Source organism: Macaca mulatta, chromosome 6 (genome assembly GCF_049350105.2).
Source record: "Macaca mulatta isolate MMU2019108-1 chromosome 6, T2T-MMU8v2.0, whole genome shotgun sequence".
Lineage (NCBI taxonomy): Eukaryota > Metazoa > Chordata > Mammalia > Primates > Cercopithecidae > Macaca > Macaca mulatta.
In genome coordinates, this window is record NC_133411.1 from 129658462 (window position 1) to 129685436 (window position 26975).

General features: G+C 35.4%; 1 protein-coding gene across 3 annotated transcripts in view; it reads left to right on the forward strand.

Moving 5' to 3' along the window:
* The window catches only part of PRR16 (proline rich 16), a 312506-nt gene that overhangs the window by 138810 nt on the left and 146721 nt on the right, over positions 1–26975 (forward strand). Inside the window, exon 2 of one of the 3 annotated variants that reach the window (XM_015140636.3) lies at positions 12126–12223. The exons of the other annotated variants lie outside the window; for them this stretch is intronic. Coding sequence (XP_014996122.2) covers positions 12212–12223 — 12 coding nt within the window. The 5' untranslated portion in view covers positions 12126–12211. The remainder of the gene's footprint in view (positions 1–12125; positions 12224–26975) is intronic. 3 annotated transcript variants of the gene reach the window in all.

Below are 26975 nucleotides of genomic sequence, written 5' to 3' on the forward strand. Positions count from 1 at the left end.
GTGTCATCATATTGTAAGTTGGTTATTATGTAGCCTTGATTGTATAGTTGCTTTATAGTGTCAGTGGGGTATGTACTTAAATATGTTTTTGTGGCAGAAGTTTCTGTGTTTAACTCTCCCTTCAGGACCTCTTGTAAGGCAGATCTGGTTATAACCAATTACCTTAGCATTTAGTTGTCTGAAATTGATTTTTATTTCCCCTTCACTTTTGTAGCTTAGTTTGGGTGGATGTGAAATTCTGTGTTGGAATGCTTTTTGTTAAGGATGCTGAATACAGGCTCCCAATCTCTTCAAGCTAGTAAGGTTTCTCCTGAAAAATTCACTGTTAGACTGATGATGTTCCTTTTATATATAACCTGTCCCTTCTCTGTCGCTGCTTTTAAGACTTTTGTTGTTGTTGTTAACATTGACTTTGTACAATCTGATGACTATATGCATTGGGGATGGTTGTCTTGTGTAGTATCTCACAGGCATTCTCTGAATTTCCTGAATTTGCATGTCAGCCTGTCTAACAAGGTTAGGGAAATTTTTGTGGTTTTATGGACAGTATTCTCAAATGTGATTTACAATTTGCTTGCTGTTTCTCCATCTCTTTCAGGAATCCCAATGAGTTATAGATGTGGTCTCTTCAGATAATCCTGTATTTCTTGGAGGTTTGTCCATTTTAATTTTTTTTTTTTTTTTTTGGTCTACTTGAGTTGATTCATAGGATTCTTTCCTCAGCTTAGTCTGTTAATGCTTCAAATTGCATTATTAAATTCCTATAGTGAAATTTTTATTTCCACAAGTTCAATTTGGTTCTTTCTTAAAATGTCTATGTTGTCTTTCAACACTTGAATTGTTTTACTGATTTCCTTTGATTGGGTTTAAACTTTGTCCTGTATCTTGTTGAGCTTCCTGACATTTAGATTGTGAATTCTGTGTTGCCATTTCAGCCATTTCCATCTGGTTAAGAATCATTGCTGCACAGCTAGTGTGGTCATGTGGAGGTTAGAGGATACTCTGGATTTTAGAGTTGTCAGAATCCTTATGCTGGCTCCTTCTCCTCTGTGTGGACTGATCTACCTTTAATCTTTGAAGTTTTTTGGATGGGGCTTTTTGCTTTTATATTCTTTGATGCCCTTTAGGGTTTGATAGTTGTATAAGTTGGGTTCAGTTTATTGGCTTCATTTCTGTATGCTTTTCAGGGCCAAGGCTCAGCTCAGCACTCCTGGGCTGCATGCTCTTACCCTGTCAGGCTAGGACCAGGCATGTAGCTTTGTTTTCTGGTCCCTGGAGGTCAAACATCTGCTGCACTTAGTAGGGGGCCATGTATTCTCTGTCCATTGGCAACAACACTCCAATGGGGCTGCCAGCAAAAGCACTCCAGCCAGGCAGTGGAGGGCCACAGAGGAGTATCTTGTGGTCAGGGGCCTGCGGGCTAGTGCACACCCACAGAGGCAGGGGGGATGCAGGTGAGTGCACAGTGGTGGGGCAGTTGTGGGTGCATTTGTGTTGGTGCGGCAGTGGGGCATGTGCACGCTGCATAATGGTGGGACAGCCATGGGCACATGTGTGCTGGCAAGGGTAGAATTTCAAAGAAACTTCAAAGTTGTTAAGTCTTGATGTAATGCCATTTTCTGGTTTCTAAGATGTGTCAGCGTCCTTTCTACACATCTCCCAGTACCTACAGGTAACAGGGCAACAGAGGCTGTGATAGAGCCTCCTCAGGACTCCCAGAGCTGAGGAGACAGAGCAGTAGGCATCCAGTTATATGGTTTTTTGACTATTTAACTTATATAAAAGAAATTTCCCACACATTGGTCATTTATATTTCAAATATGTATTTTTTAATCACATTGACTTATCACCTGCATTTTTATATACGTTTTTGTATTGACTTTTTAATTTAAATATATTTCTTTGAAAATGAAAATTTCTGTTACTGGTTTGGTAAACTAGTTATGTTTTCCTAACTAATATTAAAATAAATACATAATTACTAATTATTTTTTTCATTAATCACCTAAAGTCACTTTCGTCATCAGTTGATGCTCTTAGGAAAAAATGTGATAAACCATCTGAGTGCAGTGGTTCTTGCACTTAATCACATAATCCCAGCATGTTGAGAGGCCAAGGTGGGAGAATTCCTTGAGACCAGGAGTTAGAGTCAAGCCTGGGCAACGTAGTGAGACCTCATCTTTACAAAAAATGAGAAAAGAAATTAGTCAAGAATGGTAGAATATGCTTGTGGTACCAGCTACTCAGCAGGCTGAGGTGGGAGGATCACTTGGGCCCGGAAACTCTAGGCTACAGTGAGCTATGGTCACCACTGTACTCCAGGCTGTACTTTCTTACAAAAAAATGTGGTATGCCATACTGTTTCCCTTACCTAACATTATGTATTACTGGCTCTAGGTATTTAACAGTGCAAAGATCCAAGTAATTTCCAAAACATGGGCAATGCTTTTTGGATCCATTTAGAAAAGAAGATCATTTTATTCTATTAGATTCTTGCATATAGAAATTTTAAGTATTAGTGAATTCTTTTTTTTTTTAATTGCCTTGTTGAAACCTGTAAATAGTGGTTCCCAATTTACTTGTTTTAATAAATTATTTGAGACAATAAAATGTACCCATAATTTAAAACAACATTGTTCATGTAGGCAGATGTACAATATATATCTTAGGTTTTTTTTTTTCAAAGAGAGACTGTCTCTTTTCACCTTTTACTGAAAAGTGAAGAGATCTTAGTGTTTGCTTTTTATATACTCTGTTTCACATTCAATGACACGATGTGAAATATGATAATTATTTTTATCTTATCAGCTGTAAATGGAAGAAACTAAAACAAACTATTCTTATGTTTTTCTCTTTTGGAGATAAATAGTTTCTTTGAAGATATTTTACCATATAAAGAAGATTTCGTTTGAGACTTACAGAGATTCATAGGTGCAGATGGAGTTGGGTCCCAGAGTTGTGCTGGGAATATGGATGCTGCAGTAGAGACACTTGATCTGTGCTTCATTAGAGTCTTGTAACCATCTCCATGGTTGATCTTGGTTTCAAAGTCTTTTCTACCATCTGCTTCAGAAGGATAGCAATTTCCTACCAGAGCTTCTCCACTTCCCAAAGCATACTAAGAAGGATTTTTACTAACTTAAAAAAAGATCTTATAATCAGGGTTTTTTGTGGTGGTGGTGCTTTTGTTTTCCTAGAGATGATAAACCATGCATGTGTTTGTGTGAGTGTTTCAATTCTGGTAAACTCATTTTTGATAAAACAAGATGAGTCTTATATACCTGACACATTCTAAGACATTCTCACCCTTCTTTATTTTATCTCCCCTTGTAAATACAGAAATAAATCAATAGTAGCAAACCTCATATGTAGAGTTGTACATTTTTATATCTTTGAATCACGACTTTCTCCAATTTATCCATCCAGTAGGTATCAAATCTAGGAGTTGCCATGCTGGAGTCACAGGCATGCAGGCAATGGAAATAATTTGGCTGCATGTTCTTGCATCTTAAGTTCATAAGAAAAGGGGAGCATATTTTGGTAGAAGCCCTTCCCTTATGTTTCCTGAAAATATACCCAGCGCTTAGTTTTGAATCTAAGTTTATAAGAAGTGAAATCCAGAGGTTTCTGGTAGCACAAGAATGGAGTAAAATTTTGGCTTCCCTGCATAATATCCATTTTTTTCTTTGCTCTTGGCCTTTTTAAATGAGCCTAGGCTTGAAGTAAAAAGAGTGTGCTCTTATGCAAAACAGATTTATCAGACTAGGTCTCTGACCAGATTGATGCCACTGAGCTCTTCCTATGTATGAATGTTGAAACCAGCACTGGTATTCAGAATTTAATTTGATTACATTAGTTTTCAACGTAAGGGGCAGAAGTGAATAATACAAAACTATCCAACTAATACAAAAATAAAACAAAAACAAAAATATAGACATGTTCACAAGATGACTTCTTGTTTACTACTTAACAGTCCAAATTTTTCAACTAGTAGTTAGAAAAAAAGACTAGAGTTCTTATTTGTGACTTAATATACCAAATAAATGATTTAAATCTATTCATGATAGGATTTTTCCTATTAGGCTAGAATTTTTTGTAACTTATTTTCAATTATAAAATTATTTTTCTTTTAAAAAGTGTATTGCAACAATCATTAGATCTTGTTAATCCCCTAGACGATATTTCACCTCTCATTGCTTTTTTTCCTTCTTGCCGTGATCCAGGTTGTATTTGCATTTTGACCTACCGAAAATAAGCTGGGATTAACCTATTTCTGGTGGATTTCTGGAATATAAACTGGGGTCTTCATTTCCTTTATACTTCTTTCAGAATCAGAAGGGTGTCCCAAAGAGGGTATCTCCTGACAGTCTTGGTATTCTGTTAAGAAAATTAATCCTTGAAACTCTTCATATTCAAAAGAGAGCTGATTATTCATCCTAAAATGATCACATCTTCTAAAAACATTTTATTTTCTTTCATAAGAAGAGATATTCTTTTTTTTCAACAACTATATTCAGATATACTCCACATACCCTGCAATTCACTTATCTGTACAATTCAATTGCTTTGGTATATTGCATTACTAATTTTTAAAAACTGCGGTTAGATATGTGTAAGTAAAATTTGACATTTTATTCATTGTTAAATGTACCATTCAGTGGCATCATTACATTTACAATGCTGTGCAACCATCATGATTATCTATTTCCAAACCTTTTTCATCATGCCAGACAAAACTCTGTAATCAATAAATGAGAACTCCCCACTTCTCTCTCCCTAGAGGCCCTAGTTACCTCTAACCTACTTTAAAAAAAATTTTTTTAAAGGAATATTCTTTATTGAGTTTTTACTTAGCTTTTCTTTTCAAATTGTTTTGAGGTCATTGTCAAATTATTATAGAAACAGAAATGATCTCAAGATGTAGAGCCATTATCTAAGATTTTCCACAATAAAGAGCTTCTAAGTAATATTAAAATAAAATAATGGATATCTTATTGAATTATTTTTTTCTTTCTTTAGGTGAAATCTGAAACACTTAAACATTTTTAAAACATGTTATTTTCAGAATTTGATATGTGTGAGTGATACTTGTATATATCCTACATTACTCATGCAATGAAAAGACAGAAAAGAGAAATAAACATGTTATTTTTACTCGCTGGAAATTGTTACTCCATTTTCTTTCCCATTTCTCTGGACTGTTTCTGGAACAATAATAGTCTAAACCTCGAGGAAAACAGTCACAGTGTCAGTTCTGTTCCCATGGTCCCAGAATTACTTTTTGCACCACACTTAGCTTTCCAAATTCTCAGGTGCCTCCTGAAGTGCTAGTTTCTTTGGTTTTGAGACTTGTCTTCCTGCTTTTCATAAATAAGGGCATTTGTTTCCAGGCAGTCCTGACACAGTCTAATCCCAGATATGTGTGGCACCCTTCACGGGCCCATTTAGCACCTACACCATTATCCTGAAAAGGCAGGTGCAAAAGCAATTCATTCCCTTTGCGGTGGAGGGAGGTATCCTCCATTGCTGTTTATCTGTTTGCTAGTGCCAGCTGAATAAATTCACTTGCTCTACAGAAGTAACTGGTCCAAAATTAAATACTGCCTGAAAATATTCTCTATCAAAACTGCACTCTTTCTTTATTTAGACCCTGAATGCCTAATGTGACAGCATGGGTTTTTAGTTTTCAGGCAATAATAATTTAAATTATATTTAAATTAATTAATTTAACCAGTTTAATTTAATTAGTTTAAATTATATTTAAATTAATTAATTTAACCAGTTTAATTTAATTAGTTTAAATTATATTTAAATTAATATAATTTATTACATTAATTTAATTATATTAAATTTAAATTAATTATATTAATTTAATAAAGTATATGAAATAATAAATATTTATTTTAACTATTTCAATAAAACTTAAAGCTAAAATTAGTTTCAATACATACTGATATGGTTTGGTTATGTGCCCACCCAAATCTCAACTTGAATTACATGTCCCAGAATTCCCCTGTGTTGTGGGAGGGACCCAGGGGAGGTAATTGAATCATGGGGGCCAGTCTTTCCCATGCTATTCTCATGATAGTGAATAAATCTCATGAGATCTGATAGCTTTATCAGGGGTTTCTGCTTTTGCTTCTTCCTCATTTTCTTTTGCCACTGCCATGTAAGAAGTGCCCTTCACCTCCCACCATGATTCTGAGGCGTCCCCAGATATGAGGAACTATAAGTCCAATTATACCTCTTTTTCTTCCCGGTGTTGGCTATGTCTTTATCAGTAGCATAAAAACAGACTACCACAGTAAATTGGTACTAGTAGAGTGGGGCATTACTGAAAAGATAACCTGAAAATGTGGAAGTGATTTTGCAATTAGGTAACAGGCAGAAAGGTTGGAACAGTTTGGAGGACTCAGAAGAAGACAGGAAAATGTGGGAAAGTTTGGAACTTCCTAGAGACTTGTTGAATGACTTTGCCCAAGATATGGACAATAAAATCCAGCTGAGGTGGTCTCAGATGGAGATGAGAAACTTGCTGAGAACTGGAACAAAGGTGGCTCTTGTTATGTTTTAGCAGAAAGACTGGCAGCATTTTGCCCCTGCCCCTAGAGGTTTGTGGAACTTTGAGCTTGAGAGAGATGATTTAGGGTATCTGGTGGAAGAAATTTCTAAGAAGCAAAGCATTCAAGTGGTGACTTGGGTGCTGTTAAAAGCATTCAGTTTTATAAGGGAAGCAGAGCATTAAAGTTTGGACACTTTGCAACCTGACTATGTGAAAGAAAAGAAAATCGCATTTTCTGGGCAGAAATTCAAACCAGTTGCAGAAATCTGCATATGTAACAAGGAGCCTAATGTTAATCTCCAAGACCATGGGGAAAATGTCTCCAGTCTATGGCAGAGACCTTCAAGGCAGCCCCTCCCATCATAGGTCCAGAGGCCCAGGTGGAAAAAGTGGTTTTGTAGGCCGGGCCCCAGGTCCCCATTCTATGTGCAGCCTAGGGACTTGGTGCCCTGTGTCGAAGCCACACCAGCCTTGGTTGAAAGGGGCCAATGAAGAGCTCAAACTGTGGCTTCAAAGGGTGGATGCTCCAAGCCTTGGCAGCTTCCATGTGGTGTTGAGCCTGCAAGTGCACAGAAGTCAAGAATTGGGGTTTAGGAACCTTTGCCTAGATTTCAGAAGATGTATGGAAATGCCTGGATGCCCAGGTAAGTTTGCTGCAGGGGCAGGACTCTCATGGAGAACCTCTGCTAGGGCAGTGCAGAAGGAAAATGTGGGGTTGGAGCCCCCCACACAGAGTCCCTACTGGGGCAATGCCTAGTGGAGCTGTGAGAAGAGGGCCACCATTCTCCACACCCCAGAATGGTAGCTCCACCGACAGCTTGTACTGTGCACCTGGAAAAGCCACAGACACTCAACACCAGCCAGTGAAAGCAGCCAAGAGGGAGGCTGTACCCTGCACAACCACAGCAGTGGAGCTGCCCAAGACCATGGGAACCCACCTCTTGCATCAGCGTGACCTTAATGTGAGATCTGGAGTCAAAGGAGATCATTTTGAAGCTTTAAAATTTGCCCCACTGGATTTCAAACTTGCACAGCCCTCTAACCCCTATGTTTTGACCAATCTCTCCCATTTGGAATGGCTGTATTTACCCAACACCTGTACCTCCACTGTTTCTAGGAAGAAACATTGCTTCTAGCTTGCTTTTGATTTTACAGGCTCATAGGCAGAAGAGACCTGCCTTGTCTCAGATGAGACTTGGGACTGTGGACTTTTGGGCTAATGCTGAAATGAGTTAAGACTTTGGTGGACTGTTGGGAAGGCATGATTGGTTTTGAAATGTGAGGACATGAGATTTGGAGGGGCAGGGGTGGACTGATGTGGTTTGGCTGTGTTCTGTCCACCAAATCTCAACTTGAATTGTATCTCCCAGAATTCCCCCATGTTGTGGGAGGGACAGGGGAAGGTAATTGAATCATGGGGGCTGGTCTTTCCCATGCTATTCTCTTGATAGTAAATAAGTATTACAATATCTGATGGGTTTATCAGGGGCTTCTGCTTTTGCTTCTTCCTTGCTTTCTCTTGCCACCACCATGCAAGAAGTGTCTTTTGGGTCCTGCCATAGTTCTGAGGCCTCCCCTGCCATGTAGAACTGTAAGTCCAATTAAACCTCTTTTTCTTTCCAGTCTCGGCTATGTCTCTACCAGCAGTGTGAAAACAGACTAATACACATATATATTATTTGATTTGATTCTTTTTGAAGATATACTAGTTTGTATTCTAAAATGCTAATAAATGTAATTCTTTTTTATTGCATTATTTAGTGAAATATGTGTATAATATTACTTTCACAAATTGTAAAAGTTCTTAATATGAGTATTAATACATGTATTCCCTTCAGACTGGGCACTCAAATGGGATGATCATATTTTAATCCTGTGAACTCACATTTTTATTTTGCTAATGTGATGGATTAATAAAGAAGTCACTCTGTGCTATTTTCTGTAACTCAAAACACTTATTGGGCAAAGACAAATAAGCATGCGGTATACTATTTAAAGATTATGAGGAAAGCATACAATTGGCAGTTCAGCAGAAATTGAAAAAACTTGTAATGCAAATATTTGCCCATGAGTTTACACATGGAGCATGGCTATAGTGTCTAAGTAAAGTGAAGGAAACTTAGCAATTAAGCATGAATTTTAAAACAAGAGTCGTGTTTGTTATTTAACTGCTGATTTTCTGAATATTCATAGAATACATAATTCAAACCAGTATTGGTATTTTATAAATAAGAAATACTAGATTTTATATCATATTTTATCATTGCTTTTTAATAACTTCAGTGGAAATAAAATTTAAAGCTTCATAATTTATTTTTTTCTGTTTACATTTTTAAAAATCTTACTATGTAGTATTTTGTCATAGAAAGTTATGCTTTGTATTTTTTCAATAATTACTTAAGCCTCTTACTAAGATTCATGTCTTAAACCCCACAAAAACATTATCAAATAACTTACATGTAGGCTTCCATTTGAGAAAAAATAACTAAAACATATTAAAAATTGTTAGAATTTTATTTAATTCATATGATTGGTTTACATATGTGATCTATTATATAATTCAATCCAGTTTTAAGCATGTATATTGTAGGCTTTTCTTGGGTCTTCTATGCAATTTCAACAGCATACTTATATTCTAATACTTTTTAAATACTTTTCCTTTAAGGCACTAACACATTGTTTAGGTGATGGCCACTGAAAATGAGACTGAACCTTGCATTTCAGTTTTTTATATCCAGGCATATATGGCTCATTTAAGATATCTGGACTGAGAATCCAATAGCCCTCTGCTGCTTAGCCTAAGAGCTTAGCTTTCATTGTGTTTAGCCAATAAACAAATTTCCTTTGATTCTCAGAAGATGGCGTCGTAAAGATGAGTAAGAGGTTATCGATTCCCTGAAGGAACTTTTAATGTAGTCAGTTGGATAACGATTAGCATTTGAACAGAGCTTTCCTTAGTAAAGCACTTTTGCACACACACAGATTCAATTGGTGAATATTTGCAGCTTGTAGTTTATGGGTGTTTATTTGATCTCCAGATAAATCTGATGGCTTAATACACAAACATGTTTTTTTTTCTGTAATCAAACTGTGACCCTGCACGTGAGACATGTTTTACAAATATATGTCATTGAGCATAAAGGAAACAAGGTAATGTGGCAAGTTGAATGTAAAACCTATCATGACTCCTCAAAAACCTATTCAAGTTCTGTTCTCATACTGTGGGCTGTTTTGTATATTCTTACTGGAAGAATAAGCAAATGTTTAGGGTGGAGTTTTTAAAACAGATTTGGGATGTTGATTCATTCTGCACAGGCCAGAAATGTAAATGCACATTTGTCATGAATTCAGGGTTGGTACCTTCCCATCCAACAAATTCAAATCATTTTCTGTTGTTTTCCAATGGCCAATGCCAAGCCTAAACTTTAGACATTTTCCTTGTAGTATAGATAATCATACTTTGGATAATTGAAAACACTTTAATGATTTACTTCAAACCTTCACCAGATAATTTTCAAGCCTTTTCCACTTTGGTTTGATTAGCCTTGTCTGAGACTGTGTCTAAAGTACACAAGAGGAACGAAAGAAGGAATTGTTCAGCTTGTAGTTGGCAGGAATGTTCTATTGCTGAATAAGTTCACAAGTTATGGCTGGAATGATTTGGTAATAGTTTTTCCACTGTGCATAGCCAGACAATCTCAGCCAACCAGCAGAACAGAATCTATACTGTCAAAATGGAAATAGTAGTGGCAATTATGAAGCCGGGGGATTCTGGCAGTACATGCAGAATTTGGCTCTTTCACTTTGCCGTGAGGAGGAACATATGGGCACCAGCTTGGTCTGCTGCTGTATTGCCCGGAGAATATCTGACACTGAAGATTAATTACAAAGCCCAAGTTCTTGGTTCAGAATTCTTCATTCAAGTGCTCTGAGAACCTCTGTCAGTAAAAATTCTGACAGGCATTGTTACTTCCCTGTTCTGTTGACTGTATAACAGAAAAAAAATAGCAAACATTTGTAAGCACTTATTATGTGCTTTTAAAAGTGTGAAATTATTTACATATATTAACTTAGTTAACTCTCACATTAACCCTGCGAAGCTTGTACATTTTTTAGCCCTCTTTTCAAAGATAAGAAAACAGAAGTACAGAGAAATAGCCACCAAGTACCTTGCCTGGGATTACATAGCTAGTGAGTCTGACTATAGAAACCACACTTCTACCACAATTCTTTAGTGTCTTGAAATGAAGAACAGAGTTCAAGAGGAAAAGCTATATTCTCTTCTGTACGCCCTTAAGCTGGTTTCTATGGATTTCTTTTTCTTTTTTTTTCTTTTGATAAAGTTTTTTTTGGGGGAGGGTGGAGGTGGATACAGAGATATGTCATTTTCTTCTGAAGTATTAATATAGAGAAAATAGTGTTTGCCATTTTCTGTTTTTCTACTTCAGCATTATAATTTTATGAATATCTAATTTTTGTTAATAATGTCAGGATTATTCATTGTAGATTTAAAGTGAAATATGATTAGAAAATATGATAGTTCTTGTTTTTGATTGTTGATGTTGTTAAATGTTTTAACCATAACATTAATACTATATAATAATTAAATAGTGCCTGCATACTCTATTCATTAGATTATTATTTTTAATTAGTATTTTGCAGTCAAATGTTATAATTTAGTTATAATTTAACAGAAGTGTTTTCTGTCATCCATGTGTATATAATTAAAATGTGGGTGAGAATTCTGGACATTTTATTCATTGTCATGCTCTCAATAACCAGGACGGTTCCATAGCACAGACTTAGTGCTCAGTGAGAGTTTATTGAATATATTCATGGGTGGATGAATGATGAAGTTAAATACCTTGAGCTTATTCAAATGTATAATTTTGCTTTTCTTTACTAAATATTCAAGTTATTGTTGATAAAGAAAGTCAATAACATAAGAAGCAGCAAGAAACAGAATAGTGTGCCCTTTCTCAACCCCCACCCCAAACTGATTCTTTTGAGCTCCTTGAGGAAGAGTACTTTTTCACTCATTTCTGCATTCCTAGTACTGACACAGCATGGTGCTCTACAAGTAGCTAACAACAGAGTGAGTCAATAATTGAGCAAACTCGGCTATATTAATAACTCACCAGGCTATTGGATTCTCAGTCCAGATTTCTTAAATGAGCCATATATGCCTCATTAGCAAAACAATATTGAATGATAAGTCAGTGTTAACCTACAGAAAGCATCCAATGATTTGCTGTGGTATACTGTTCTCAGAAAGAATAGGTACTCAGTAAACATTCTTGAAGACTTGATTGATCGATACTCATAGTTCTTATGTTTTTACTCACAATACGTGGTCTTTCACATGCACTTCCTTCATAGACGTGTTCTTATGTTCACTCTTCTTCTCTTCCATCCATGTGTAATTTCCATCAGTATATCCTATTCCTTCATGATGAATGCCCCCCATCCATTCATAACCTCCTACACCATGTCCAGTCCAGTGTTTTTTGGAAAGTCTAAAGTAAATAAACTAATTTTTAAAGTTTTCTAATTTTTTTAACAGAAGCTCCATTACCTACTCCCACCTCCCCACATGATGAAACAGGGAAACAGAGCTGCAGGCATACAGTGACAACAGGACATCAGGAAATGCCCAAGAAGGTCAGCCCCACCTTAACATGATGTTTTCAGAAATTTGGACAGCACATACCAGCATTTCTAAGAAACATGCAAGACCAATATATCATTTGTAATTCGAAATATATGTAAGAGTTGCAATTAACAATTAGGTCTCTTTGAATATTAAAGTTATCAAATGATGACCATGAATAACGTGATTAATGCTCACAGCACTATTTATCATCATATAAATGATCATATTTTTAGTCTGTGTTTTATGTTTAAATTCCACATAGGGAAACAAGTATAATAATATCATGAATTTCAGCAATGATTTATTTTTAAGGCTCCAAAAATATTTTAAGAAATATTTGTGATTTGTTCGAAATTGCAAGATTTAACTTCCAAGGTATCAGAATTAATGAGGTCATATTAGAATATTCACACTTTTTATTAACAAAATCAGTTTACACTTTGATAATTTCTCTTCATATATGTCGATTTTAGAAAATTAATTTTAATCATTAAAAAACAATAAAAATTGTATTAAAAATATGATAATTTAAAATCAGATATTAAGCCAATAGTCCTGTTTTAAAGATTGGTTTATGGTGCACAGAATTCATTCATGACGTTAGAAGTATATTCATAACATAATCTTGGTTGTGCCATATGTGACCATAAGAAGGATCATTACCTTTAACAACTGTGAATTCCCAATGAAGTGAAAACATGCATAGTCAAGCTCAATAATTTTTTTATTGCAATTTTCTATGTTCCCATCATCAAAGGCTGTCAGTAAGGGTTTCTTTGATCTCAGTATTTTTCTGCATATAAAAGAACATGTGTTTATTGCTCGTTATGCTCTGGTGCTTCTGGGACAATCATTTCAACCCCCTAATCTATATAAGACTCTAGTTACTGTTTGTGTTAAATATGGATACTAAATTTTTCCAATTCTAGATAAAACCTGAAAGATGCCATGATTAGTCAATTATTGGATTTTAAGAATAAATCTGTTTTATTTAAAATCAAATATAAAAGATGTCTGGATAATGTCAAATAGTAGAGATATATTAACATGTTTACAATTACTGTTTTTCTTTAATCAGTTACCTCCATTTGTCATGCATTTGGCAACACTCTATTTGAATGAATTCCCATGAGTAGTATTGATTTTGTTGTTGAGTGCCTATTAAATAAAATTTCTATATTAGTGTATAGCGATTTTAAGAATGTAATAAGTAAACTATTTTTAGTTTTGAGTTTATAGTAATTATACTGTTTTATAACAGTTTGTTAGGTGTTGTTTCATGAATCAAGTCTTCATTTTAATGTGTTTGTTCTAATTGTAAAACAAGAGGGAATGGTATTTGGAATTTAGCTATATTTATTCTCAATCAGATCTACTTAAGAGGTAAGTAAAAAAGAAGTTATAGCACATCATATAAAATAGATAAAAAAGGTATACTGAAAAGAAAATAAATTGTTGATTATCTCAGGATAAAGAGGAAAAAGTAAATTTAAAAGTCTCCCTATGTCTGTTATTGCTAAGAGAGACCCATGGATAAATACTTGGAATTATTGGGTTTTTTTTGTTTCCTTTCCTTTTTTTTAAGTTACGTTAATTCACCTCAAAGCTATACAACGCTGATATTAACTTGCCAATTAGCAGTTCGTCAAGTCACTTATTCAACTTGAATTCCTGAGACCTTATTCAATTGAATTCATAAGACGTTCAGCTGACCCAAAGGACCAGAAAATTCAAGATGTAGTGTCCATATATTCTGCTTGATGTGACTTTTACACAAAAAGTCAGAAAAAAAAAATTCTGTAGGCGTAGCTTTTCCCACTGGAATAAAGTCTTGATGGTCTATAACCAGGCAGCATTCTTCTTTATCTAAAAGAAATTACACGGGCATAGATTGCTAACTCATGTTGTTTGGGGATGCCACATTGGCAATATATTCAGAGGCAATTCTCTGTACATATTACATGATGCCCCACACATCATTTCCTAAAGTCAAGTATTTTGTACCCTTTAGACTGCTGCTGTACTTATCAGACAGACACACCTCTCGAACTCAGTTCTAATTTTTCTTGAAAAAAGAATCAGATCTAAATATTTAACTGTTTGAACTGAGTTCAGTTGAATAAAAATGATGAATTGACTGTTGAAGTAATTGTAAAGTTGACTAGTAAAAATAATAGTATGGAATGTGCAATGTCTTTCCATCATTATTATAGGGGTTATATATTTCGTTAAAATACAAGAAGTATTTGTTGCATTGAGCAAAAGAGAGAACCAACCATTTAATGTTACTATTGATTTCAATCACAGAGCTAGTTCCTGAGAATTGAAAACATATCATAGGTTAATTGACTAGCAGTTGTCACTCAAAATGGTTTGTTGTTATACTAGCATACTAATGAAAATTACATACCCAAATAAAGATGAAGTAAGAAAGCATGAGGGACTGATGAATCTCAAGAATGCAAAAATTTCTCCTGAGTCTATATTAAAATATAATAAAGCAGTTGTTTGATATCTTTATCATTTTTGTCAAACCAAAAATTAACAGTCTAAACTAATCTAATCAATTATTTAATTCATTATTTTACTCAATAGTTATTGACCATGTACTTTGTGGTATGCACTGTGCTACAAAAAAGAAATATAGAGATTAATAAGACACAGTTCTACCTGTGATAGGTTCACTGTCAAGTAGAAGACTAAAACAAGGTAATACAAGAGTATATCGATGTTTACATAAAAATAATTGTTTTCTGCTTGAGTTGGAGGTAGATCAGAGAGAATATGAAAGTTAATAAATTGAGTTTTATGAAGTAAGGATGTATAGTGATATTAGAGAGGAGCTAAAATTAATGTGCCTCAAAAACTGGAATAAGTATTGTTTGTTATCTGAATTTCTAAAGAAAGATTCACAATAAATTGGCAAGTCATGGTAAAGTTTGGTGTTTTTGTGAAATGAAAAGAAGATGAAAAATTCAGAACCAGAACTTTTGCAAGATTGTGGAATTCCATAATAACATAGTACATGAAATTTATCTTTAATTTATTTATCACTAAGAGTGACCTTGAATATTATAACAGCAAAGAATTACGGAGCATTGTGACACCAAAGCCAGAAGTTGCAATGGTGAAACAGGCAGACGAGCTTCATGATTATGTTGCAATGCTCCATAGGTGGGTACAGTGATTAATAACCTGCAGGAAAGTGTGCTTATGAGGTGAGGTTGCTTGATTTTGTTGTCAAATCAAAACAACTATAGATATTATTCCTGAGAAGCAGTCTTTAACCCAGCTTTAATCAGAAAACAAGTAGTTCTGTGATGTAGGTCAGTGAACTTGCTGTGATAGCAATGATGTATGTGAGAGTGCGAAAGAGTACTACATTTTGTTATTGTCAAAATGTTATCTGTCAAGGTTCTATGTATGGAACAGATAAATTTACATTTTCCCTTCTACCTCTCTGGCCACCTCTTGTTAGTGTATTTTGCTGAGTCCTTGCCTCCTCAGCCACTAAACATTACAGGGTCCTAATACTCAGAGCAAGACTTGTCTCTCCCTAGTTTACTCCCCCTCCACCTGTTTATCTCTCTGGGCTCCCCATCCCAGCTCTTTTTGCTGATCTCATCCAGTCCATAGCTTTCTACACCAACTATATACGAATGAATTCCAACTTTGTATCATTAGCCTCTCCCCTTTGTCTCCATTGGATGTTTAATAAGCATCTTAAAATAAACACATTGAAAGCGGGAACTTCAGAATCAATACCGGGGCCCATATTTCTCTTTCTCCTTTAGTTTTCTCCATGTCAGTTAATCACTCCCTCATCAAGCCGCTTGGGCCAAAACTCTGGGTGTTGTTTTCCTTTAGAAAGTTTTGTCAAATATGCCTCCAAAATGTATCCTGAATCCTTCTTTTCACTGTCTTTACTACTTGCAACTTTTCTGTCCTCATCTTTAAATTAGACTGCCCTTACATGAATTCCTTTCCAAACTCTACTCCTTGCTTTCTTACAATTCACTTTTCTTAGAGCAGTTAAAATAATGGTTTTTTTTTTTTTTTTTTTTTTTTTTTTTTTTTTTTAAATATAAAGGGATTCATACTATGCTACACTGAAAACTTTTGCCACTTGCCATTGCCACTTGGGCTCCTTCATGCTGCTTGTCTTGGAGATCTCTATTTTGTGATCAGTCTGTTTACTTTGTGATCATTCCCCTGCGATCTGTTGACCTTGTGATCAAACCCTGTGATCTCTTCTCAGCCAGAGCTAATCTCGTCTCAGTCTGTGATCCCCCTGTCCAGTACTTTACCATACAAGACATGTTTTGGTCTCAAACTCATTCCCACTTCATATAATTAGGCTTTGCATCCCAACCCAAATCTCATCATGAATTAATCCCCATAATCCTCATAATCCACATGTGTCAAGGGAGAGACCAGGTGGAGGTAAAAGGATTATGGCGGCAGTTTCCCCAATGCTGTTGTCGTGATAGCGAGTGAGTTCTCACGAGATCTGGTGGTGTTGTAAGGGACTCTTCCTAACTTCGTCAGCACATCTCCTTCCTGCCACCGTGTAAAGGAGGTGCCTTGCTTCCCCCTGGCCTTCGCCGTGATTATAAATTTCCTAAGGCCTCCCGGGTCATGCTGAAGTGTAAGTCAATTAAACCTCTTTCCTTTATGAATTACCAAGTCTTGAGCAGTTCTTTTAGAGCAGTATGAAAACAGACTAATACAACACTTTTGGTCCTTTCCTCTTAGCATGCACAAATTGACTCACTGTATTATTTTGGTTCCATTTCATGTCACCTTTTTCAGAGATGTCTTTGCTGACCACTTAACCTGAGCATTAGCTGTTCATGTGCATCTCTCCCACTCACACACTTAGTCGCTTGGTGCAATTCTATTTCTCACAGTACTACCTGTAGTTTTTTCCATGGCACTTATCACTTTAGGATTTCTTGTTTTTGTATTTCTTTTCTTCTTTGCTGACTGCCTCCTCCTGTCAAATGTAAGCCCCTTAAGAGTATGAGTCTCATCTCCCTTTTTTATTCCTGAGACCTCAGTATCTAGAAAAGTAATGACACAATAAGTGTGTATGGAGTGAAGGAAAGAGATTCTACAGTTAATTCTTGTTTTCTATCTTTAGAAGCTTTAGAGAGATTAACTATGTATATATATTTTAAGAGATACACAGAGCTGAAGATATGTCTTACTCATTACTCTGATATTGTCTTCTGAGAGCAAAGCATGACAAGTGTTTATTTTTTACAAGTTGGCATTCCATATTTTATTTATTTATTTGTTTATTTTATATTTATTTATTTATTTATTTTTTGAAGTGGAGTCTCGCTATGTCACCAGGCTGGAGTGCAGTGGCACAATCTCGGCTCACAGCAACCTCTGCCTCCCGGGTTCAAGCGATTCTCCTGCCTCAGCCTCCCAAGTAGCTGGGACTATAGGCACGTGCCACCATGCCCAGCTAATTTTTGTATTTTTAGTAGAGACGGGGTTTCACCATGTTGGCCAGGATGGTCTTGATCTCTTGATCTTATGAGCCACCCGCCTCAGCCTCCCAAAGTGCTGGGATTACAGGAGTGAGCCACTGCACCCTGCCACAAGTTGGCACTTCATATTTTAGCTACTTCTTGCACTCTTTAAATCCTGTACTTTTTACATTGTTTCTTTTTTGTTCTTTAAAAGACTATGTGTCAAAAAGGAATTTGATTTGCAGAAACTAAATGTTAGCACTTTGAAAAAATGCAGTAGGGAGAGGGACTAATAAAAATGTGTAATTTTCTATTTATAAACACAACACATTTTATGTCTTGGAATTAGGGATTAATTTGTGATATTTTTTCACAAAATTGAAGGGTAATATAAAGTAATGTATTGACTTCAGAGACATTTTATTATTTTCAACTATTTACAGAATATACCACCACTTGAAAATGTACTGTTACTACAGTTATTTTAGGATAGAAAGAGAAGAAGAAAAAAAAGTTATGGTCATTAGACTCCTCAGTGAGGAAAAAATAAAAAAAACTCATAAAAAGGGAAAGGTTTTATAATGGCAACAGTATCAAGAGTTAACATAAATTATAATGAATAAATTATATCTGTCATTGCTAGATTTTTCTTGGTAATTTTATGTAATTATCTATGTCCTAATTCATTCCTACTAATCAGGATTCTACCTGTAAAAATAAACTGATTGCCTGGGACAAAGTGGGAGGCACTTCAGTGTAATTATTAGAACATGGATTTTGGGTTTAGAATACCTGGCTTTGAAACCCAGCTTCACTACTTACTAGTTATGTGGCTTGGGCACATTACTCAGTTTCTTCTTGTGTAAAATGAGGATTCATTAATAAATACCTAATTTATGACGTTGCTTTGAGCATTACATAAGGAAATGTTAGCTAATATAGTATTACTCTATTTATTATTATCTTCACCCTTACCCATGTTATCATATATTATTAGCTCTTTTATTTACCATGTCATAGACCCCAAAGGTTATATTAGAATAAAAAGTAATTGTATTAGTTTGTCATGGATTCATTAGACATCCAGAGCAGCAGTGTTTTCCAATGTAGGTAAATGGGTATTACACTGAGGAAAAGCAGACTTCATTATTTTAAAATTTGATAACTACTGAGTTAAATACATTTAGTCAGGACTTTTCAGAGCCTTTAAAATGTGAATAAGGATGAATATGTTAATGAGCTTGATTTAATCATTCTACATAATATATATTATTTGTATATAAAAACAATGTATAGATACATGACAACTATAGGTTTTTAATTTTTTACAATTGTATATTTAATGTTTATGTGATTAAAAAGTTAAAAAAATTAATATGCATCATTATCTTCCCACGGGACATAAATTGTGCAAGATTTTTCGCAATGGGGTATTTTTCCACAGAGGCTCTGATACTCTTAATTCACAGATAAGGAAAGAATAACTGAGTAGGAAGAGAGCATTCTTATGGTCAGGTTAGGGATCCTTTCTGCAGTATTAAATAAACACATCTGTGAACTTGAAAAGCTTTAGTTTTTCAGCATTACACACATATAAAATGGATAAGAGGATTTAAGATGAAACTGAAAGTAAGATATAATTTAGACCTGGCTTGTTTCACTCCTATTTGAAAGAAACATTTTCCTGTGGCTTAAATAAACCAATTAGAGTGATTAAAGAATATTGGTGTGGCATATATGTAGAGAAAAACTGATCATGCCTCCACTTGCCTTTTCCAAGAATGTATCTTACTTCAGCAAAATGTTTCTACTTCTAGTAAAAGAGATGACATAGCATAGCAATGCAAATGTAAACACTGGAGCCAGGTTGCTGAGTTTGAAACTCAGCTCTGTACTTATTAGCTGTGTGACACTGATCAAATTACTCAACGTCTCTGTGCCTCAGTTATCTTATCTGAAAGTGGAGATAATAAATACTAATTCATAGGGGTGTTATACATTTTAAATGAGTTACTACTCTTAAAGTATTAAAAACTGCTCCTGATCATAATGTGCAGAGCATATTTGTTCAATAAGGTAGAAAAGCTACTGATATGGTTTGGCTCTGTGTCCCCATCCAAATCTCATTTATAGCCTCCATAATTCCCACATGTGGTGGGAGGGACCCAGTGGGAGATGATTGAATCATGGGGGTGAGTCTTTCCTGTACTGTTCTCGTGATAGTGAATAAGTCTCATGAGATCTGATGGTTTTAAAAAGGAGAGGTTCCCTGCACAAGCTCTCTTCCCTTGTCTGCTGCCATGTGAGATGTGCCTTTCACCTTCTGCCATGATTGTGAGACCTCCCCAGCCACGTGGAACTTTAAGTCCAATAAACCTCTTTCCTTTGTAAATTGCCCAGTCTCACATGTCTCTTCATCAGTAGTATGAAAACAGACTAATATAACTACATAATTACTTTGTACTTTTTTTTTTTGTCTTTCTTTTTCCCTGTGTCTAGTATCATATTCATAAGGAGGTGATAGGAGGAAGAATGAGTGTTCAGTGGTAGAAATCTAATTCTGCTACTTTGTCCCTGAACTCAGTGATGTTCTATCTTGAAGCAAGTGGTTATTAGAGAGTCCCTTCCCCACCAATTACTGTGTGGTAGTGATCAGATGGGAAAATACGTTTTTAGTTTGTTTTGTTTTTTTGAGACAGGGTCTTGCTCTTTTGCCTAGGCTGGAGTTCAGTGACACAATCACAACTCAATGCAGACTGCAACCTCAACAAAGTGATCTTCCCTCCTCAGCCTCCTGAGTAGCCAGGACTATAGATGTGATCCACCATCACCAGCTAATCTTTTAATTTTTGGTAGAGACAGGTTCTCACTATGTTGTCCAGACTGGTCTCAAATTCCTGGACTGAAGCTTTCCTCTTGCCTTGACCTCCCAAAGTGCTAAGATTACAGGTAAGAGCCACTGTGTGTGGCCAGAAGATAAGTTATTTGCTACCCTCTATATAAAAATATGTGAGTTTCTGCCTGATAGTATGCCATGTTAATCAAGAGTGAGGTTTGCATCTCTTAGTAGGAAAATAGAGTCAGAAATCTTCTAATCATCTTGTTTTATTAGCACTACCACTTTCTTGATGTATTTCCATTATGATCTGGTGCATAGTTGTTATAATAGTTAACATCAAATGAGCACTGTGCTAAATAAGTGTGTTTTGCATCATCTGACCCTCATGACAAGCTTATTTATAAAGGATCCATTGTCATTATCTCCCTTCTACAGCGAAGGAAACCAAGTAATATCTTGCTTAATTTAGAACTGGTACAATTGCTTTGCATATCTTAGTACCAATTTTCCCAAGGCTCGGTAAGCATTATAAACGTGTATACCCATAAAACTGGATTGTGATGTCCATAAATACATTATTTATCATACTCAAAAAATGAAAACAATCCAAATGTTCATCAACTGATGATTGAGTGAAAAAATGTGATATACCTATACAGTGGCATACTGTTTGGCCATAAAAAGTAAACAACTGCTGACACATGCTCCAACATGGATGAACTACAAAAAGGCCCCACAGAAACAGTATGTTAAGTAAAAGAAACCAGATATAAAAGACTATAGTGAAATGTCCAGAAAAGGCAAATCTATGGAATCAGAAAGTAGATTATTGGTGGCCTATGACTACAAGTTATAATAGGGATGTTTGCAAATGAGCATGAGGGATCTTTTGCAGGCTCTAAAAGTGTCCTAAAGCTGGATTGTGGCAATGGTTGCACAAATCTGTAGATTTACTAAGTATCATTTATCTAAAAGAATTGTACACTTAAATGGAAGAATTTTATCATATGCAAATTACACTTCAGTAAAGTTTTAAAAAGACACAAATAAATTGGATCATGGCCCAGAAGTACCATAGTTTAATGATAAGCATAAAGCAGACTCAAAGTTTCAATTTTACAATTCATTGTAATTTTTAAACTTATCTGTGTTCCCTCCATAATTTGCAGAGTAAAAGATAAAACATAATTTAACATCTAGCATAAAAAAATAAACTGGCAATAAAATAGGAGTCTTATTTATTTAGAATTTGGTACTGGCCTTATTTCTCTTGGATATGATAAACTGAATGTCTCACTTTGGAAATAAATTATATTTTGTCCTTCATTTAAAATTTGTCTCTTCAAATGAAAAGGTTTAATTGGAAGTTTTATCATAGTACTATATTTATATATAAAGTAAGATCTGCAAAGTTTAAAAGAAATCCACTACCTGTACCCTGGATAAGTAACTAATATGCTCCTTTATAGTCAATCACCCAATTTTATTATGTTCAGTCCTTTGATTTTCACTAAATTGTACTTCGTAATATATGCAGGGCATTCATTTACTGTTTTTCCCCTTTCACAATCTAGACAACAGAGTCATATAGGGATTAAGCCCAAATCATGTAGCTTTTAAATGGCTGAGATGTGGCTAGCACTCCATGTTCCTCAACACTAGTCTTATATGATCTATACATGATCCTGCTGTGCTGCACTCATTGCTTAAATTAGTAGATATTTAACAAGTCCTGGTTAATTCTGTAGAGCCTTGGTAGATATCATAGCTGGGTTATTCAACAGCTATATTACTACCATCTTTTAAGATTCTTTTGGCAGCATATAGTAAATGGGAACTGCAAGCTATAAGGGTTTAAAATTTGACTGGGGACTGATGAATTATAATAGTCTTTGATGTGCTTCAGGCATCTACCAATAGACAGATGCAGAAAAGAATGATCCTACACATACACAACATATCCATCTGAAAATAATGTTCCTGAATGCATCATTTTTCACTACTGGGCTTCAATCTTTGTGGAAAAACAAATAGGAAAGTATTATAGATTATTTAACTATTGTGCTGGCTGGCCATACATCAAAGCAAAAGAAGAGAGCCACCCTGCTGCTGTTTACAAAAGGTGTAATTAGGCTCTGATGGAGCTCCAAGGTTTTCTTCCCCAAAAATATTCTGAATGGCAGTTTTCCTGATGCTTAAAAGCCTTAGATCTCAGTCCATTTCTTATGGACTCAACAACTTACTATTAAAGAAAGACTTGTCAAAAGCTTACAAATCAATTTTCTCTCTTCTTAGTGTTTGTCTTAAAGAAATAAAAGAAGTTCATGTGTGTGTTTCTTTAAAACAATATCTCTTGATCTATTCTTAGTATAATTATGTTTCTTAACAATATTTCCTTTCTGTTGTCCTTACTCTGGTGAATGTATTGCTTCTTTTAGCAACAACATGTATCATACAATCACTTTTTCAATTTTTCTGGTTATCATGTGAATTTATGTTTCTTACATGTGAAGATGGATTGTTCCCTAAAAGGTTGGACATCAAGCCTACATATTTTGTTTTTGATTTGCAGTTGTTTTGTTTCACTTAATGTTTTCTGTATTCAGAACCTGATGCGCTGACAGTAAGGGAACACATATGGGTATCTTTTTAAGCAATATGCATGGGAACTATGGAAACACTTTTCTAGTTATATTTATTTATTTTGTTTTTAAGACAGTTGTTTTTTAGATATAAGTGAGACTGAGTGGGGTGGACTTAATGTAAAGCACATGTATTGGCCAGTTTGCAGGCACTTGTTAGAGCTCTCTGTGCATATGTGGAATAATGAATTCTGTTTCTGTTATGTGTTTCTCGTGAAGCCTAGCACTGTGTTTTTAAAGGCTAGGAAGCATATAAATGTATTGGAACCTTTTCTCCCATACGGCAATAAAGTGGAAAGGATAAAAAAAATTGTAGGTAAGAGAGATTAGATTTCTCCAGGATAAAGCAGATTTGTATCTTTTATTTTTTGTATGAAATTTTCTACCTATCATTCTACCCACTATCTATCTATCTCTCTGTGTGTCTGTCTATCTATCTATCTATCTATCTATCTATCTATCTATCTATCTATCTATCTATCTGTCTGTCTGTCTTTCCCATCTAACCGTAAGCATCTTAAGGCAGAAGCCTATGAGTTTAATTGTTGAATTTCCTTAATTTGTTTGAAATAAACACATATATATATACCTCCTCAATATGTCACTTAACGAGATATACTTTTTTAACTTTTAAGTTCAGAGGTACATATGTAGTTTCATTATATAGGTATATTGTGTGTCACAGGGGTTTGGGGTACAGATTATTTTATAAGCTGTGTAATAAGCATAGTACCTGAAAGAAAGGTTTTCAATCATCATCTTTCTCCCACCCTCCATGCTCAAATAGGCCTCAGTGTCTGTTGTTTTCTTCTTTATATACTCAATGTTTAGCTCCCACTTATGAGTAAGAATATGGGTATTTGGTTTTCTATTTCTATGCTAGTTTGATTAGCATAATGGCCTCCAGCTCCATCATTTGAGATCTGCAAAGGACATGATCTTTATTTTTTATGAATGCATATTATTCCATAGTGTATATATACCACATTTATTTACCCAGTTTAACATTGATAGGCACTTAGGTTGATTCCATGTGCTTTTGTGAATAGTGCTGCCATGAACATATGTGTGCATGTGTATTCATGGTAGAATGATTTATATTCTTTTGAGTATATACTCAATAATGGGATTGCTAGGTGAAATGGTAATTTTGAGATGATTTCTGCAAGTGATTTCCGAACATTATTTCTAAACATGAGTTTTGTAACATTATTTCTAAAATGAAATTATCAAATGCTATTAAGTATTTCTTTTATGCCTCTTGACCATTAAAAGCATCTTAGAATGTTTTAATTCTGCTCACCACCTTACTAATATTTTATAAGTATTTGTTTTCTGTGTCATAAAGTAGCCATTACTAGAATTGTTTTATACAGCATTGCTTATTTAAATTTACTGACATGTTTTCCAATTTCTTGGCTCACTATACCTTCACACACCTTTCTGTCTCAGTTTTCATATTCTTAAAATACAACCTTTAGTTCTTTCAGTTAAGATCAGTTAGTAGAAGACTCTCTTTGTTTTTGTTTTGAATTATATTTACTTTACCGTTCATTTTAGATTATGACTTACTACTGGGCATAGGATTCTAGGCAAACAGTTATTTCCAGTCTGCATTTTAAAAATATTAATCTATTATTTTCTGGGCTGCAGTGTTGCTTTTGAGAAGCCTGAAATCAGCTGTCAGCAAGATCTTTTATTTACTTTTGTCATTGGCCGTTATGATGACCCAAGATGTGTGATTAAAAAAAAAATTACACCCGTATCTGATGTTTTTCTTCTTCTATCCAAGGATTCATGATTTTTGCCAATTCTGAACTATCATTCTTTAAATGCTAATTTATTTCCATTTTTCTTACTTTTATTCTTTCTCAATTTCTATCAATTTTGTTTTTTCTTATTTTATCATTTACATCTCCTAACCACTTTTTCTATTTTTAATATATTTATGTTTATCCACTTCATTTCATCTTGTTCATGTCCTTAGTCAATTTAAACATACTACTTCACAGATTGTCTTTTTCTATTATCCTAAGTTCTTGGAATTCCATTCCTATTGCTTGTTCTCTGGGCTGACTTTCTGGCACAGTGTACGGTTTTTTTATATATATTTTGTCCTTTTGACTTGTAAGGTCATCCTAAGCTTTGAAATCACCTAAGGTCTGACTTTCATCTACTCTGGCAGATGTTCCTGTGCTTTTGCTACGGTCCACTGCTAGACATAATTGCCAAGATGTATAGGTTCTATAGATTTGAACCCCAAACCTAGGTCAAGTTTTTTAAATGTTGCAAAAAAGAACACCTTTTTTTTTCTTTCATGGACCCAGAATATGAGGAAAGCATCCATGTCTTCTACTTTGAATAGATATATTTATTTTTCCTGCCTACCCACTAACAGATGGTGCAGCTGTTCTATATTCCTTCTATGATTGATATATCTCTACCTCCTCATTATCCATGGTCTACATCAGTGTCAACCCCCGAATTGTTTGGTTACCCAGCAAATGATCAACTTTCTCCCAAACAAAGGTTTATTTCCATACCAGCTCATTGGTTTACACTATTGTTTCTTGCCCTTGGAAAGTCCCTTTCCTTTTTAAACAAACCTAGATATGCATTTTGAGAGATGTTTCAAATTATCTAGTCTAGCTAGACTAGTAAATTGTGATAAATATAAGTCTCCCAGAATGCTAAGTTATTTAGCTATGGTTTCACTAAGTATTGAGGACCAATATCACCCAAAAATAAGCTGATTTTTAATGTTTGTAATCAACTCATCATAAAGAAGCAGAGGACAATAAAATAAATTGATAATGAAGATTTATTTAAAACATAGTACTTCAAAGGGGATTTAAAGAATTTAAAATAGAGACATCCTTATCACTATATATCACCACAATAAATTAAGAGTTGATGATTTAAAATTTACAATCCTGGATTAGGATTAAGATGGCAGATAAGAGGCAGAACTATCTTGGGTGGACAGAGCAGCATGTGAAGACTTACATCGTGAACTTTTTGCACCAAGAACTATGCAGGAACATACCAGGAAAGCAAAGAGAATCAGCAGACCTTTTGAAGGACTGGATCACCACTGCAGGCTCCCTGAGACACTGAAAAACTGTGAGTCAGCTTGCTTTCTCAACAGGCTGCTCATGGTCTGGGATGAGTTCTCAGCCCTGGTCATTGTTGGCCTAGAAATAGATTTGGTGTTGTTGTCGGGGGACAATGGTACTGGACATTAGAACTGCCAGCTGCATGGGATTGGCGTGAGGCTGGTGACTGCTGGTATTTCCCCATTTCCCTGGTGACCTGTATGACTCAGTAGAGGCAGCCATAATTCCACTGGACTGGGAACTAGACTCCCATTCTCCACAGCAGCTAAAACAAGCCCTGACCAAGGAGAGCCTGAGCTCAGACAGGCCTATCCCTACCCCGACCTGGTGGTCTTTCTCTACCCACCCTGGTAGCTGAAGACAAAGGTCAGAATCTTTTGGGAGCCATATGTCCCGCCCACTGCCTGAGAATCCTGAATACTTAACCAGGTGTCCCTAGGGCAAGTTTACATTCCCCCATAGGACCTCAGCTGATGCACTCTTGAAAGCATCACCTCCTGGCTGGAGGCCAACCAACACAAAACCAGCACACTAAATGAAAACACAACCAAAGACCCTCACAGAGTCCACTTCACTCCCCTACTACCTCCACTGGAGCAGGTGCTGGTGTCCACAACTGTAAGACCTGAAGACGGATCACATCACAGGACTCTTTGCAGATACTCCCTAGTACCAGCCTG